The sequence below is a fragment of the Zalophus californianus genome, chromosome 9, assembly GCF_009762305.2.
Source record: "Zalophus californianus isolate mZalCal1 chromosome 9, mZalCal1.pri.v2, whole genome shotgun sequence".
NCBI classification, from domain to species: Eukaryota; Metazoa; Chordata; class Mammalia; order Carnivora; family Otariidae; genus Zalophus; species Zalophus californianus.
The window spans coordinates 61,591,533-61,607,570 of NC_045603.1; the positions used below are offsets into that span (position 1 = coordinate 61,591,533).

The window sequence follows — 16,038 nt, forward strand, 5'->3', positions numbered from 1 at the left end:
CTCAGCCTCTGCTCAGACCCGCACGATGTCCTGCCGCTCCTACAGGATCAGCTCAGGATGTGGGGTCACCAGGACCTTCAGCTCCTGCTCGGCTGTGGCCCCCAAAACTGGCAACCGCTGCTGCATCAGCGCCGCCCCCTACCGAGGGGTGTCCTGCTACCGGGGGCTGACCGGCTTCGGCAGCCGGAGCCTCTCCAACCTGGGCTCCTGCGGGCCTCGCATGGCCGTGGGCGGCTTCCGCGCCGGCTCCTGCGGCCGCAGCTTCGGCTACCGCTCCGGCGGCGTGTGCGGGCCCAGCCCGCCCTGCATCACCAGCGTGTCGGTCAACGAGAGCCTCCTCACGCCCCTCAACCTGGAGATCGACCCCAATGCGCAGTGCGTGAAGCACGAGGAGAAGGAGCAGATCAAGTGCCTGAACAACAGGTTCGCTGCCTTCATCGACAAGGTCAGTGAAGCCTGGGATGGTCCAGAGAAGGCCCCGGCTGGCCCTCCCCTCGGGAAGGTTCCGGTGTGTTGGGGAGACAGCATGGAGCCAGGTTTGAGACAGCAGAGGGAGAGAAACGCAGGCCAACATAGGCAGAGGATCAGTGTCCATCTTTTAATTCCAGCCAAGTGCACAGAGGGCCCCATGTGGTCCAGAAATGGAGTCCGTTGGTCTAAAGGGTGTGTGTGCTTCAGGAGACAAGACAACACAGGAATATCAGAGGTGCCCCTGGAAAACTGGATTGGGCACTGGGAGCTACGAGAGTGGGAGATAATGGGGCGAGTAAAAGGCACACGGCTCCGAGCCAGGCAGCTCAGGGAAGTGGGCGGGCTCGGCTCGGAGCCACGCTGCCTCCCTATCTTTGCTCTGCCCCTGGGCACCGTGACACCTTGGGCATGTCACTTGTCTGGAGAACAGAACCCGCCTTGTATGCATGTTGCGAGCATGGATGGATTCATGCTTGAAAACTGCTGCACACAGTAAATGCTCAATGAATGCTGGCTGTCAGCATGATTCTCCCAGGACAATAGTGTGACAGGAGGTGTGACAGTAAACCAACCAGGACTAGCACAACCACCTTCGTGGACAGAGGGCTGGGAATGGGGAAGAGGGGCAGCCAGGCTGGGGGAAGGAAGCCCACGGATGCAGAGTATGGAGACCCCCACACTGTGGGGCTGCCTCCCAAGCCCCCACTGCCCTCCCTGTGGGTCCACGAGGCCTCACGCTGGCAGAACAGATAGGACTGGGCTCTGGGTTTGGGGTCAGGAGTTTTGTTACCATTTTCTCTTTAGTGAGCTTGGTTCATCCTCAAAATGACCCGATGGGGGAGACATTAGTATTTCCATTTTTTCACTATCAAATTGAAGCTGAGTTTAGATGAGCTGCTTAGACATACCATGGTGGGCAGGTGAAGGGGACTCAGGGGACATCAGACCCCAACTCTCACCATTTGTGTGACAATGAGCTAGTCATCTCAGTTTCCCCATCTGTACTATGAGGGGAATGATACTGCCCCCGACCCGGAGGGCTGTGAGAACTGAATGGGACTGATACGTGAGCAGAGACAGATGGACAGAGGTAGAGATACACAGTTGACCCTTGAACAACATGGGCTGGAGATGAGCAAATCCACATCTACAAGTATTTTTTGTGATGAATATAGTACTATAAATGTATTTTCTCTTCCTTATGATTTTCTTATTAACATATTTTCTCTCGCCTACTTTGTTGTACAAATACAATATTTAATACGTAGAACATACAAAATGTATGTATCAATGAGGCTTCTGGTCAACAATAGGCTATTAGCAGTTAAGTTTTGGGGGAGTCCAAAGTTAATAAGCCCATTTTCAACTGCACGGGGTGGGGGTGGGGATGGGAGGAAGCATCAGTGCCCCTCACACCCGCATTGTTCAAGAGTCAGCTGTAGAAATAGATAGATGTGTATGTATCTTAGCATGGGGCCCTCGTACCACACAGTAAGGTTTCAGTAAGTGTCCCATGGATTAATAAATGAGGAACTGCTAATTATAGTCACAAATTAGTTGAGCATTGACCATGTGTCAGGGATGCTCTAAGCATTTTCCATGTATTGTTCAATCTTTAAAACTCTAAGGGAGGCACTATTTTCATCTCCAGTTTAGAAATGAGAAGACCAAGCATCCAAAGGTTAGACAACTTGCCCGCTCCGAGTGGCAGAACTGGACTTGAACCAGACCTCTGGCCTCAAGCTCGGGGCACTTCCCCCACAGCCACACTGCCTCCTGGGGGGCTGGGAGCAAGGCCTCTCACATCACAGACCCTCAGCCCCATGCTCGGCCCTCGGTGGGCCCTGGCTGCTCAGTGAGCATCCAGGGTGGAGAGGGCTCTGGGGGACCAGGCACCTCCAGGGATCCCCCCACCCCCAAGTCTCATCCTCACACCCTGAACGCAGGTGCGCTTCCTGGAGCAGCAGAACAAGCTGCTGGAGACCAAGTGGCAGTTCTACCAGAACCAGCGCTGCTGTGAGAGCAACATGGAGCCCCTGTTCAATGGCTACATCGAGACGCTGAGGCGGGAGGCCGAGTGCGTGGAGGCCGACAGCGGGAGGCTGGCCTCGGAGCTCAACCACGTGCAGGAGGTGCTGGAGGGCTACAAGAAGAAGTGAGTGCGGCCAGACTGGGGGCACACGGGAGCATGGGAAGGCACCGCCCTCAACCTTCTTGAAGCAGCTGAAGATTCCTGCCTGTCTAGGAGCAGGGGCTGCCTGGAACCCGAAGGGTTGTCTAGGGCCGGGCCTAAGTGTCTTAGATTCTTTGGCCCCGCTCTCTCCCTTGGAGCCCCAGCGGGTCTTAGAGCTGCTTTCACGGGGAGTGAGGAGAGAAAACCCAGTAGAGTTCTATAGCTCTCTGTGGTCCTACCCATCTCAGCTCACTTTATGATGCTCGCTCTGTGTTCTTGCTGCCCAGGGCACTGGTTCTCTTTGGATCTGGGATGCACAGAGGAATTTCGTTTTGGGGAACGGAGTGTGCATTCGCTTAACTCAGCCCAGAGGCAGCAGCAGGACTGGGGTGGCCTAAGCCAGGCTGGGACAAGCGCTAGCCCAAGAATAGCGTACAAACTAGACCATGGAGAGGATAAGTTAAGAATCGCAGGGACTCCGTCCCTTTGGACCGCTGGGAGATCTGGCCCAGAAGCTGGGATGGTGTCCAAGCTCCCACCCCTCAGCTGCGGCCCCTCTCTCCCCCCAACCCAGGTATGAAGAGGAGGTAGCTCTGAGAGCCACGGCAGAGAACGAGTTCGTGGTTCTGAAGAAGGTGAGGGGGCTGCTCATGGGGCAGGAAGGGAGGGGCACCCATCCGGACACCTTCAGTGGGGGCACAGTCACCACGCTGACCACAGACGCCTCCCCCCCCACACACACACACGCCCTCCTCTTCCCTTACCGCCAGGACGTAGACTGCGCCTACCTGCGGAAATCAGACCTGGAGGCCAATGTGGAGGCGCTGGTGGAGGAGTCTAGCTTCCTGAAGCGCCTCTATGATGAGGTGAGGGGCCCCCTGCTGGCCAGCCAGGGCAGGGAGAGGGGAGGCGGGAGGACCTGAGCAAGAGGGGAGGGAGTGCGCTATGTGTACATGTTTGCCCCGTGTGTGTGATGTAAGCATGAGAGAACATGCACACACCTGCAAGAGGGCCATGTGCCATGACTGTGATAGACACACATACGTATGTGCCCGGGGAGAGCCTGGAGTGTGTGTCTGAGGACTGTGGAGCGTGGGTGTGGTTCTCCACGTCTGTGAGTGCCTGTGCGTGTTGCAGTGTGTGCGTGTTCTGGTCTGGGGGCGTGTTAGTCTGTACCTGGGTATGAGAGTGTGTATCTGAGGGTGCAGGTCAAGGGGAGTCTCTGGTTAGAGGGGGGGGGGTCTCAATTAATGGACAAATCACTAGTCCCGGCATTCAAACCCCAGCTCCCTGGCTAGGTGACTTGGAGAAAACCCAGCATGGCTTTCAGTCTTCCCGCCTGTTCAGTCAGGGGCCCCTTCCGGCTTTCTTGTATTATGATGTACCTGTGTGTGAGCGAAGGGGGAAGGGGAGCAGGTGGAGCCGGGGTCATGTAATATGATGACCAGCGCCCCCTCCAGGGAGGGGACACTGCCCCTAAGGGTGCCCAGATCAGGCACCAGACCCAAATGCATTGGCTGTTGGCCCCCAGGAGCTCCAGGTCCTCCACGCCCACATCTCAGACACCTCAGTCATCGTCAAGATGGACAACAGCCGGGACCTGAACATGGACTGTGTTGTGGCTGAGATCAAGGCTCAGTACGACGACATCGCCAGCCGCAGCCGGGCTGAGGCTGAGTCCTGGTACCGCAGCAAGGTGAGGGGCATAGGACACCTGCCTCCTAAACATGGCAGTGGGAGGGAAGCCAGGTATATATTTAAGAAAGCCTCTTTTGTCTGGGGATTTTGATTATTAAGGATGGTAAGAGGACAGACATCTCTCAGTTTGGGTGGTAGAGCAGGGCTGCCATTTATAGTTGCACAGGCTGAGCACTGTACAACCTACCAATCATCTGTGGTGTCTGAGTGGGTGGGAAACTGCAATCTGAGCCTCAGGAGCATCTCTGCTTCCCCCCAGTGTGAGGAGATGAAGGCCACGGTGATCCGGCACGGGGAGACCCTGCGCCGCACCAAGGAGGAGATCAATGAGCTCAACCGCATGATCCAGAGACTGACCGCTGAGATCGAGAATGCCAAGTGTCAGGTAGGGTAGAAGGAGGAGTTTGAATGCCCAGCTCAGGCAGACTGCAGCACCAGGGACTTTGCCCCCAGGAGGGCAAAGGCCTGGCCCCAATCAGTCTTCAGAGTGTGCCTGTGGGGAAGCAGGGACCCAACCAAATCACACAGCCCTCGAAGTGGGATGTACCATATCACCGATGTCAGTCTTCTTGGCCACCCTGCAGCAACCAGCAAGGAGAGATGGTGAAAGCCCCCATCTCCTCCCTCATATTCAAGGTCTCATTAAATACCTGGTCCTATTTAGTTGACCTAGCTTCTCTCTGGAGCCCCCTCTTGCTGGCCCAGTTCCAGGAGCTCAGGTGAGCCAAGCTGTGCCTTCTCCTTCTCATCCTCGCTCTCACATCCCCTTCCTCATAGCGGGCCAAGCTGGAGGCCGCTGTGGCCGAGGCTGAGCAGCAGGGCGAGGCGGCCCTGACTGATGCCCGCTGCAAGCTGGCGGAGCTGGAGGCCGCCCTGCAGAAGGCCAAGCAGGACATGGCTTGCCTGCTGAAGGAGTACCAGGAGGTGATGAACTCCAAGCTGGGCCTGGACATCGAGATCGCCACCTACAGGCGGCTGCTGGAGGGCGAGGAGCACAGGTGGGGCTAAGGAGCATCTCTCTAGGTTTAGGAGGCCCTGGTCCCCTGGGAGTGTGTTTCCCTGAGCCCAAGTGTGAGCTACATCTCTACGCACTGCTAGCACAGGCTAAGCTTCAATGATAGTCATAATTTATCAAATACTTGTGTGTTTGGCCTGTGCTGAGTGCTCACTATTAATCCTCACAATCCAGTGAGGTAAGTCTCATTTTTCACACCCAAACATGAGGAAATACGGCTCAGCGTGCGGTGACTTTCTCGTGGCCTCAGTTAATAAGTGCAAGAGGCTCAACGTGTGCCCCAGCGACGTGCCTCTCGAACGCACTTTCTTTCAGTAGCTCCCTCGGGGAGGCTTGGCCTGCCACACTGGCTCGTGCCCCATAAGGACAGTGCGCTCCGTATGCACTGGCTCCTCCCTGGCACGGAGCCCCTCCACACACACAGCTGCACACTGCTGACTCTCCTTTCCCTGAGCCTGACCGGTGCTACCCAGGGAGCGGGGTAACTCAGATTGGCTGGAGTTCAGCAGCACGCCACCTCGGCTTAAAATCAGGAGGCTTTCTCTCCATGGTCAGAGAACGGTTAGAAAAAGAAGGTGATCGTGCAACACAGACCTTGGGGCGCCCCCCCACCCGCATCTCGGGGCGAGGAGCTCTACAAGGAAGGGCCCTCTCTGTCCCTAAGCAACCACCTGCTTCAAGGAACCCGGCTCCCTGTCCAGAGCTAACGGATCTTTCTTTCCCCACAGGCTGTGTGAAGGTGTGGGCTCCGTGAATGTCTGTAAGTGTCTGCTTAAACAACACCCCCCAAAAAATGGCTTTGTTGATGGGCAAAGCTAAACCCAGAATGCTTCCCATCGCGAGGGGGCCTTTCCTCCTCCCCTGGCTCCTCACTGGGGAGCATTGATGGGGTTAGGGACAGCGGTGTTGAGCGCCCTCCACTGGTGGCAACGGGAACTGCATGCCAAGAAAAGGGGGCCAGCGATTTGCCTCTGGGGGGGGGGAGGGTCCTCACTTCCTTCCTATCCCAGTCCCCTAGAGGTCTGAGATGCTGGGAGGAATGGAGCCTGAGTTTTTAACCACTAAACCCCTTTCCGGAGGAGGAAGCTCCTGCTAGGGGAAAGCCCCTTGGGGCCTATCACAACGTTGGGGAGATCAGGGCAGGCCACCCACCCTGTGTCCCCTCTCTCCCCCTGTAGGTGTCAGCAGCTCCCGCGGCGGAGTCGCCTGTGGGGGCCTCACGTGCAGCACCACCCCAGGGCGCCAGATTGCCTCTGGCCCCGTGGCCACGGGAGGCAGCATCACAGTGATGGCCCCTGACTCCTGTGGCCCCTGCCAGCCCCGCTCGTCCAGCTTCAGCTGCGGGAGCAGCCGGTCCGTCCGCTTCGCCTAGAATCCCCAGAGCACGGAAGGGTGTGTGAATGGAAATCGTGTGCTTGCTTCTGGAATCTTCCATGTGTTCCTACAGAGGGAAAGACCCTCGGCCGTACTCTTGCACCTTCTCATTCTAGGGAGTTGTTTCCTGGTTCTCCTCTGGGCTTCAGTTAGAGAGGCATTCCCAGCCCTCCCCCTAACTCCGGCTTGACTCCAAGAGACCCGTGGCCAGTTCGTATCATTCTCCAAGCTCTCTGGGACACTACCGGTCACCCAGGGTGGCTGGACATCACGGGAGCTTGGCCTTCCCCAAGACAAGGAGTGAGCCTGATCTCCGGCCAGGTCTCCCACAGACTGAGAGTCTGAAAGGAAGTCCTCCTCCTTCCCTTCTGGCTGGGAGTTCTGCAGGAAGCACTGGCCCCAGGGTTCTTCTTGTTTGTGTTTTGCTTCTCTCTCTCTGACTGACTGCCTTCTTTGGGTTAACCTGTCCCAGCCAAACTCCTCATGTGACCTCCCAGTCGAGGGGCCCATTATAGGGGGGAATCCTTTTGACTTGGGACAGGTCTTGCTATTCATTGCACCTTTATACATTTCAAAGGAAACTCCAAGGTTGCTCCAGATCTCCCCCTGCGGGTGCAGGAGGGGTGTGTCCAATGCGAGCCGGTGGGATGGAGAAGGCTAGGCCACTTCCTGAGTCTCCCTCTTGTTATGACTGTCTGTGGGTGCCTTGCCTTCTGGGTTGTCTGTCTGTGTTTCAATAAATGCTGCTTCGATGCAAGGGTATGTGGTCTTGTGAATGACCGTGTCTCCACCCCTTCCCACATGCCTGAGGGGCATGACCCTCGGCCCCATTCCCTGCTGGCCAACACTTTCTAGACCCTGGCGGTGTTTCCCTAACCCTCCAGGGATTGTGCCTCTTCTCGTCCACTGCCATAGCCTGATTCCAGCTCAGCCCTCCTCAGTCCAGTTAGGCCTAGACCACAGCTCCAGCTCCCTGCCCATGATACTTTGCTCCCCGCCCCCACCCGCCCCCAGCAGCCAAAAATCCCACCCCAAATTCATCGCTCTCACCTGCTACCCCCTGGTTCAAACCAGTTCCCAGCATGTGCCTGTGCTCCTGATGCCAAGCACCGGCTCCCTCCGTCTCCCCTTTCCCTACCAGCTCCTTGCCCTGTGCAACCACTCCCTACCCAGTGCCGATCTTCCAAGATGCGGGCTCCACCCCATGGAGACAACCCCACCCTCTAAGCCACCCAGGACCATCCCACACAGACACATAAGCCATCCCACGCCTCTCCTCCCATTTGCCTTTACCCAGTGCTCTCTCTGCTCTCCCTACCTACCCTCCCTCCCACATGCACAGTCCCCCTACCCCTGCCCCACACTGTCTCCAACCCTGAGGATCTCTGCTTCTGACTTGGTGGCTCAGGGCCAGGGATGTCACCGGGTGTGTCTGGAGCCTGGATCAAGCTGGAAATTCCTTGAGCGCAGGAAATATCTCCTCCTGGCTCTGACCACCCCCACCCCCACCCCCCCCCGCCGCCGCCAACACCCAGGATGGGGCTCCAGGCCATATCAGGCCTGGGATGGTTGGGTGAGCTCAGACAGCAGTAGAGCAGGAGAAGTAGACATCAGCCCTGTTGGGCTCCCCTCCATTTCTCCATTAGGAGAACAGACCTGCTATCACCATTCTAGGTGGACATCCACCTGCCCGCCCCCTGTGCTGCCCCATCCCCCAGCCTTTCCCTGAGAGGAGAAGTTAAGGTTCTCTGTGTTCTGATGAATCCTCACTTCAGGCCCAAAGGGTTGCAGCTCCCTTGGGGTGGGGAGCGGTGGCTGGCCTCTTCTGAGTGCTTCAGCTACTGCTGTTTGAGGTTTTCCGGCTGCCACTAGGCAGGCCTGCTCTAAATTTCCCACCTGCCACCCTCCTTTCGCTCACTTCTCCGGGACTCAAGGGCATGGTCCTAATCACAATAGGAAAAGGTTCACTTTAGGGCACAACACTCATCCACAGGAAAGGTTAAAAGTCAGGGGCTGAAAATCAAAACCTGAGCATGAACTCTGCCATGTCTCAGTGAGACATGGAGCAGGAGGTGGCCTTCACACTTTTTACATCAGCCTGGGGCTCTGTGAGCTGAGCCCTCCTCAGCCCTGCTACCTCCCGTGGTTCTGGGTTTCTGGAATGAGTCTGTGGGGGGAAAACACCAGGATGTTCCCATAGGTCTGGGTCACACATAACTAAGATACCAAATCTGGTACCCCCAAAATAGGACATGATGCATTGAAAAGTCAAACAGCCACAAGCTGGGAGATAGTAATAAGTTTTTTAATGAGTTTCCATGCTTTGTGTGCAAAGACCAGTCACCTGACTGGGCCAGGCAGAGGTGCCATCGTCTTATAAGGATGAAACCTCCACCCCAGCCCTCCCTGCAGCCAACAGCAAAAATGCAGAGGCAAAGGATCCTGGGGCTCCCACGGCCCTCCTCCCGATAAAAGAACTATTCCTCACACAAAGCAAAGGATATGCTCCAAGGACAATGAGGGATTAAAGTTTTATTAGAAAAAAATTTTTAAGGAGAAACCTAGTGGTCTGAAATCAAGAGACCAGGTAAATTCCAGAGCAAGTGGCCCAAACAATAAAGTTGGCCCATGTGGGTGATTCCAGAGCTCTTTCCTGGGCTCCCTTTCCCTCAAAACTCCACAAACCAAATAAGACCTCCATCAGAGAAAATCAGACCTTCTGTTTGTAGTCTCCCCTTATTCAAATAGTCAATGTCCCCCCAAAATACAAGGATGAGGGAAGTATGGATTACAGTCCTTTCAAAAAAATCAGGTCAGGTTAGGCTTTCCTCTTCTCTTTCCTCCCTGAGGCCACAAGCTCTCCTCCACCGAGTTTCAAATACCCTCCCCTTGGACCATCCTCACAAACACCCACTCCCAGTTCGGCTCCTTCAACCAGCCCAGCGTCTCCAATGTCCCTGCTTTAGTCTTTGGGATCTCAGGAAACACAGATCGCTGCCATTACTCACCTGAACCAAGCATAGTGAGAAATATAAACTAACCACATGAGCAAGGAAATCACAAAGTATATCGCTCTTTGGAACGGACAGGGACACTGGAAATGGCTATCTGGGCTTACCCTCTGTCCGCATATGCAAGCCACTGACACTCTCTGGGAATGTGGATATTAAGAAGAGTCTGTATTTATTGAGTGTTTTGTTCATTGAAAAGTAGAGCAGTGAGGACACATGAACAAGGTTCTGCTCTCTTTTTTGCGGGGGGGGGGACTTGCACTGGGGAATGGCTGAGTTCACAGATGCCTCACACCACTCTCCTGCCCCTCCCCCGACCCTTACCAGACCCCCTTTGTGCCCCCTGGAAATCCCTGCCCACTTCCACTTAGTTCAAAAACAAAGGGTCCTCCAAAGTGCCCACTCTTATTCTCTTGGTGCTATTGGACAGGAGTGGTGAGAGTGGGTAGCCAGGGAATGAGTGGGGTGGAGGTAGCACACGAAGGATGAGCTTTTTTTTTTTTGAGAGAGAGAAAGAGAAAGAGCAAACAGCAGGAGGCAGGGAGGGGCAGAGGGAGAGAGAGAATCCCAAGCAGGCTCCGTGCTCAGCACAGAGCCCAATGCGGGCCTTGATCTCATGACCCTGAGATCAAGACCTGAGCCGAAATCAAGAGTTGGATGCCCAACCGACTGAGCACCCCAAGGATGAGCTTTTGCATTAAAAATGAGACACAAAAATGTGTATACACACCCTCCACCATCGCCACCAGAAAGGAAAGGCAGGCCCTCCCCCATTCTATCCCCTGTTCTGCCCCAGGGCAGGAGGTGCCCAGTGGGACTCCCTTTCCTCCTCGGAGCAGATCTGGTGGCCCTTGGACCTGATTTTACCTCCACTCAAACTTGGTGGGATCCAGACCGTGGTGTGCCCAGCATGTAGCCCCTGCAGGACCCTCTAAGGCCAGGAGGCAGAGACTAGGGGAGTAATACACTAAGAAAGATCTTGGTCCTCCCAGGGGTACAGGGGAACAATGTGCCCCCTGAGGACACATTCTGAAAGCATCAGAAGGACTGCATTGCCCAAAGAACTGCTCATAGGTTTTTCTATGTCTTGAGATCAAGTATGAATTCTCATGGCAAAATATCTTCTACCTGGTCAAGTTGTTTTTGAATCTTTTGTTTTAATCCCAAATAAAATAAAGTGGAAGATGTGGAATTCTTCCTAAAAGCAAATGAAAGAAACTTGTCCATCAGAAACCCCTCTCTCCACTTCAGCAGGGGGACACCACTTGCCTCACCGGGGACTCCAAACAGACTTCCCCAGTGCGACTTCTTGGGGACTGTCAGTTCAGGAATAGGCCAGAAGCAGATTTCCCCAATCAATTGCCCCATCCAGGCCGTCAGGGAAAATGTCCTCCAACCAGAAGTCTGGGTTTTGCTTCTAGGTCCTCACATAATTGACCTGTATTAACTGCCCCATAGGAAGATCTGCCCAAGCAAGATTCTTGGAGAGCAGAGACTATGGGAGTTGTTTCTACCACAGTTCGAGGAGTTTCCTTTGTGTGATCTTCTGTGTCTTATTTCTGAAGTGTCTGACTAGCAAGCAGGGTCAGTTAGAACGCCTCGTCCAGAAGCAGTCTGATGAGCCAGGATGTTTAGTCTGAAGGTACAACTGGGGCAAGACAATGGAAAGTGTATGAACTTGAGCATTCCCTAAACCTCAGTCTGAACGCTGGCCTAGCTACGTGACCTCAGGAAAGGTACTTAACTTCTTTGGGCCTGGACTTCCTTATCTATAAAATCAAGAATAATAATGCCGCTGCTGTGAGCAATGAATGAAATACACATGCAATGTGCCTGACACTTAGCAGGGGCTCCCTTCGCCTCCACCCCACCCAGGCGTGGGGGCCCCAGACTGGCTCTGACCTTTCGGCAAAGTCAAAGGAGAAATGCAAAGAGATGAAGCTGATCCTGTGAGAGTCAGAGAGGAAGTCAGCTCCGCGGTCAGAATCGCCCGACCCTCCTAATCCCCTCTGCCCACATAAACCAGTGGTTGTCTGCCTTAGTTCCTCTAGGCATCACCTGGGAGCTTGTTTAAACTCAGATCCCCGAGCTCATCCATGCAACTTCTGCTTCAGTAGTTCTGGATGGAGCCCAGGATCTACTAATTGAAGAAGTCCCCTCCACCTCCCATCTCTGGGGACCCTGACTTGGTGGTGGTGGTCCGTGGACCACACTTGCAGAAGCACTGAGATGGTCAGGGATTGAGGGGGGGTGGAGCTGGGGAAAACCACAAAGGAAGCAGGCATTCATTTACACTAGGAGAAAACTTTTTACCGTCAATATTTAATCACGCAAATTCAAAGAGAGAAGGAGCCATAACAGGAATTGTCCAAATACAAAAAAAAAAAAAAAAAAAATCCCAACCAACCACCAACCAAAACACCTCAGCCATTAGCTTCAGTCAACCTTTCCATCCTGACACGTGAAGAGTTGGGGGACACCCTGGGAATGCACAATCTCTCAGATCAGTGAGGGGCCTCCCAGACCCCCAGTCCACTTGCCCTGCTCCCCCTCAGTGCTGAAGCGACACGCCCCGCCGCTCCTCTGAGGGCAAAGCAGAGGTGTGCCCACGCATCGCCGTTCCCCGACACGGCTCCCTTCCCAGAGGGTCTGGCACGTAGTCAGTACTTACTTACTAAATGTCTGCTAACCTGAAGGTAGTTGGGGAAGGAAGTGGCTGAGCAGCTTCTATCAAAAAGCTGGACGGCCCGGAAGGGAGACTCAATGGAGGTGGCAGTCATGCACTCGAAGGCTAAGTCCTAACTGCAGTAAGAAGGAAACTGGAGAGTCTGTCTGGGTTCCCAGCCAGGGGAAACTCCTACACTGACCTTAGGGTCTCAGAGAGCAATGATTTTCCCTCCTGCTCCCCACCCCTGCCCCCGTCAGACCCACACCCCCTACACAAACCGCACCGATCTGACACTGGAGCAGGTACCCACTACAGAGGGGGAGCAGAGGATGCCACTGCTGGTTGCCACGCCCCCCAGGCCACGGGGGATAGTGGCACTGAGGTCCCCGCAGACCACACCGCCCTGGGAACGGCTCACACCTGTGGAAGGAGACACTGAGTCAGAATTCTCTTCCATCCCCGACATGACATGACCCAGAATTTTTTGGAACCAATGATTTGCTTTCTTCACATTCGGCGCGACCAGCAACATGAATCTTTACAACTCCGGGCAAATCCAAACCCATTGCCATCTGTTTCTGGAAGGAGTGTGTTTAGCCAACGGGATACCTAACTCTACTTGAACCAGACTAGTGTTGAGATGTGTTTATACAATCTTTGAGCAAAAACTGATGGTCACAGTGGTGGAATCATCTAGAAATACGGTTGCTACAAGGATGAGAAGTACGGATAGACACTTAGCCTAGGGACTGCATACATGTTGGATTATTAAAGATAAAGATTTAAGAGTTGCCTGCAGTGGCCCCAAATGATCAGAATAAACATCTCGTGTTTCTTATCAAAACATTGTGCCAGTTGAGGAGTATTCTTTGCGTAACTGAAAGACTTGGGCTGTTTTCGCAGAACCAGTTAGGGGGGCAGAACTTGCCACCATCACTAGCTTCGGTTTCACGCATGTTCCAGATGGACCCGCAGAGGGGCCAAATATTTTGGACCAACCATTTGTGCAGGTCCCAGAGACCTCAGCCCCTTTATCCCGCACCCAGTGCCCCGCAGACAGAGTCACCCATTAGATGCAACCCAGTATTAACACTCAAAAGAACGATGCCCATGATATACACCCAACTTACAGATATTGACGGAGCCCACGCCTTCACACAAGCTGCAGGGGAGAGAGAGAGAGAGAGAGAGAGAGAGAGAGAGAGCAAACATTCAGAACGGAGTTCCTCTGCTCCTGCTCGACTGGGCCTATTCTGCTCCACCCTGAGTGAGGGGAGCAGAGCTGTGGGGCTGGGGGCATGCTGCCTACCCACTGCAGAGAGCATCAGCGCTGCCCCTGCTCCCAGGGATCCTGAAAGAACAGGGGAATGTTAGATCGCAGGACCCAAAGGGCCACTTTGTGCCTTGTTTGCTTCTCGACCATGCAAAGTTGGTGTACTGAAGGTGGACATGGTTACAGTGGGGGTTATCCTCCTTGACCCCTGGCTGCAAATTCCAGCACAGCCCAATAGAGGATGGGATCAGCCACTGCCTAACTGGACACCTGTAGGTAGGAAAATACTTGCCTCTCATTCTAATCGATCCATTTTTATCCCATGAGTTTACATGCTACCCCAGATATCCACCTGACTTGATAATGCAGAGGGAGGCAGGAGAGTATGGTGGTTAAGAGCCTGAACTCTGGAGCCAAGCCTCCTGGGCACAAATCTGGCTGAGCCACTTACTAGCCACTTGACCTTGGACAAGTCACCTAGGCTTTCCATGCCTCAGTCTTGTCATTTCTGAAACGGGGATGATCATACCACCTTCCAGGATTGTGGTAAGCTCTACATTGCCAAGTGCCTACAAATAGAGCCCAGCACACAGTAAATCCACTGTGCTTGCTATTAACATTAGAAACATCTCGTTGATGGTGGGATATGTATATCACTGCAGTGGGCCCCCTCCCCCCTCACACCCACCTGAACTCTCAGTTCTATGTCTCCCTCTTTGTTAACCCCCAGCTTCAAACCCGACCCTCCAGGAAAGCTCTAGTCTGATTCCTTCTGCCCGATGCAGAGCACCTCTACACACTACAGCTTTTCAGTGAGGATCTATGCTTTGGGCTCACTTCCCTGCCACGAGAATCTGACGCTACCACAGCCTTGGAACTGTGCCCTTCCAGAAGATTCTAGCCATCATCCTCCCTGTGGAGTCACAATGCTAGTGGCAGCTGTCTCCAAGTCGAGTGATGATGGCTGCTTTTATTTTCTTATTTTCTGCAATGAGAATTACTTGCGTAGTCCAATTGAACTTATTAAGTGCCAAGAAGGGAAAATCTGTTAAAAGGTCAATGGACACAATATGCAAGATGCCATACACTAAACCATCTTTTAAAATCTCATGTGTTGGGGCGCCTGGATGGCTGTCGTTAAATGTCTGCCTTCTGCTCGGGTCATGATCCCAGGCTCCTGGGATCGAGCCCCGCATCGGGCTCCCTCCTCTGCGGGAAGCCTGCTTCTCCCTCTCCCACTCCCCCCTGCTTGTGTTCCCTCTCTCATTGTGTCTCTCTCTGTCAAATAAATAAATTAAATCTTTAAAAAATAAAATAAAATCTCCTGTGTTGGAGACAGTGCCTCATTCATTATATGGTGGAGTTATTAATACGCTAATGATGATAATGATTACAATGAAAGTAAGTTTCATGGCGCAAATGCCCAGTGCCTCACTGAATGTAGATGGGTAGATGGGCGGGTTGAGGCTAAGTGTACAAAGAAGGAGGTAGACTCTGGTGGCCTGAGGACATGGACAGAAAAGTTTACCTGCTTTGGTCAAGCACAGCACAAATCCAGCAGCATGGCCGGCTGCCTTGGGTGCCACACACGTCAGATTTCTAAAGCTAACCTGGTTAATAAGGAGCCTCTCCGCAGTACAGCCCTGCCTGGCCACCCTGGATAGACAGATTCTTACTCTGATTGTAACCTGCTCCTACTTGTGCTTACTATGCACATTAACTCACTTAATCCTTGCAACAGCCTAAAGTGGTGGGTTTTATGATTATCTGTTTTACAGATTAGGAGGCTGCGGCATCAGGTTTCAGAGTTGAAAGTGGTAAAGCTGGGATTTGAGCCCAGGTGGTTTGGCTCCCAGCCTGTGATCTTAATTAACCTTTATATTCTACTCCCCCCACTCTAGCCTGCTCCTCTGTGACAGGACCCAGCTAGGAGGCAGTAATGATGCGGCCACCTCTAGGCTAGGGGCCCCACCACTACCCCAGGTGTAAATCCACATTGCTCCTTCCCTTGCTGACTTCACTGCCCCGATTCTTGGCTCAAACTATCAGCAGAGCCTGATGTCTCCTGTCCCTTTCCCACCCCCTCAGCTCTTCTACCTCCTCCTCTGAGAAGCCCCCAACAGCCTCCCTGGGACACTAACCCTGGTCCCCTGGAGGATGGATTTATGTCCAGCCCTGTCTTTCCCTGCTAAGCAAGGACGCTGAGCAGCTCATCTCCATTTGCTGGTCCTCAACATGGAACTACGGGGCTCCTTGTCTGTGCACTCCAAATCAAATGGCCTTTTACAAATCTTCTGAATGATTCCAGCTTTTGCAACCCACTGAGATGTGATTGCAGAAACATCCTTTCAGCCA

The 16,038-nt window shown here is 53.8% G+C and overlaps 1 protein-coding gene across 3 annotated transcripts; it reads left to right on the forward strand.

Annotated features, from left to right (window-relative positions):
* The first annotated feature begins 25 nt into the window (after positions 1-25).
* LOC113921569 (keratin, type II cuticular Hb5) lies at positions 26-6,729 on the forward strand. Of its 3 annotated transcripts, none has more exons than XM_027592391.1 (9): positions 26-445; positions 2,418-2,626; positions 3,219-3,279; positions 3,415-3,510; positions 4,176-4,340; positions 4,602-4,727; positions 5,120-5,340; positions 6,086-6,121; positions 6,543-6,729. In XM_027592391.1, exons 1-9 carry the CDS (start codon positions 26-28, stop codon positions 6,727-6,729), a joined length of 1,521 nt encoding a protein of 506 aa, XP_027448192.1. The 3 variants fall into 3 exon arrangements, with proteins under 3 accessions (XP_027448192.1, XP_027448191.1, XP_027448193.1); XM_027592390.1 differs by having other exon boundaries at positions 6,086-6,117; positions 6,536-6,729; XM_027592392.1 differs by lacking the exons at positions 26-445; positions 2,418-2,626; positions 3,219-3,279 and adding an exon at positions 3,165-3,218 and having other exon boundaries at positions 6,086-6,117; positions 6,536-6,729.
* The last annotated feature ends 9,309 nt before the right edge of the window (positions 6,730-16,038 follow it).

Excerpts from the sequence above, each read along its gene's own strand:
- LOC113921569 (XM_027592390.1), top strand. The coding sequence starts at position 26 with ATGTCCTGCCGCTCCTACAGGATCAGCTCAGGATGTGGGGTCACCAGG. Across the intron at positions 446-2,417 it reads TCGCTGCCTTCATCGACAAG|GTGCGCTTCCTGGAGCAGCA; the intron begins GTCAGTGAAGCC and ends CCCTGAACGCAG. Across the intron at positions 3,511-4,175 it reads TGAAGCGCCTCTATGATGAG|GAGCTCCAGGTCCTCCACGC; the intron begins GTGAGGGGCCCC and ends GTTGGCCCCCAG.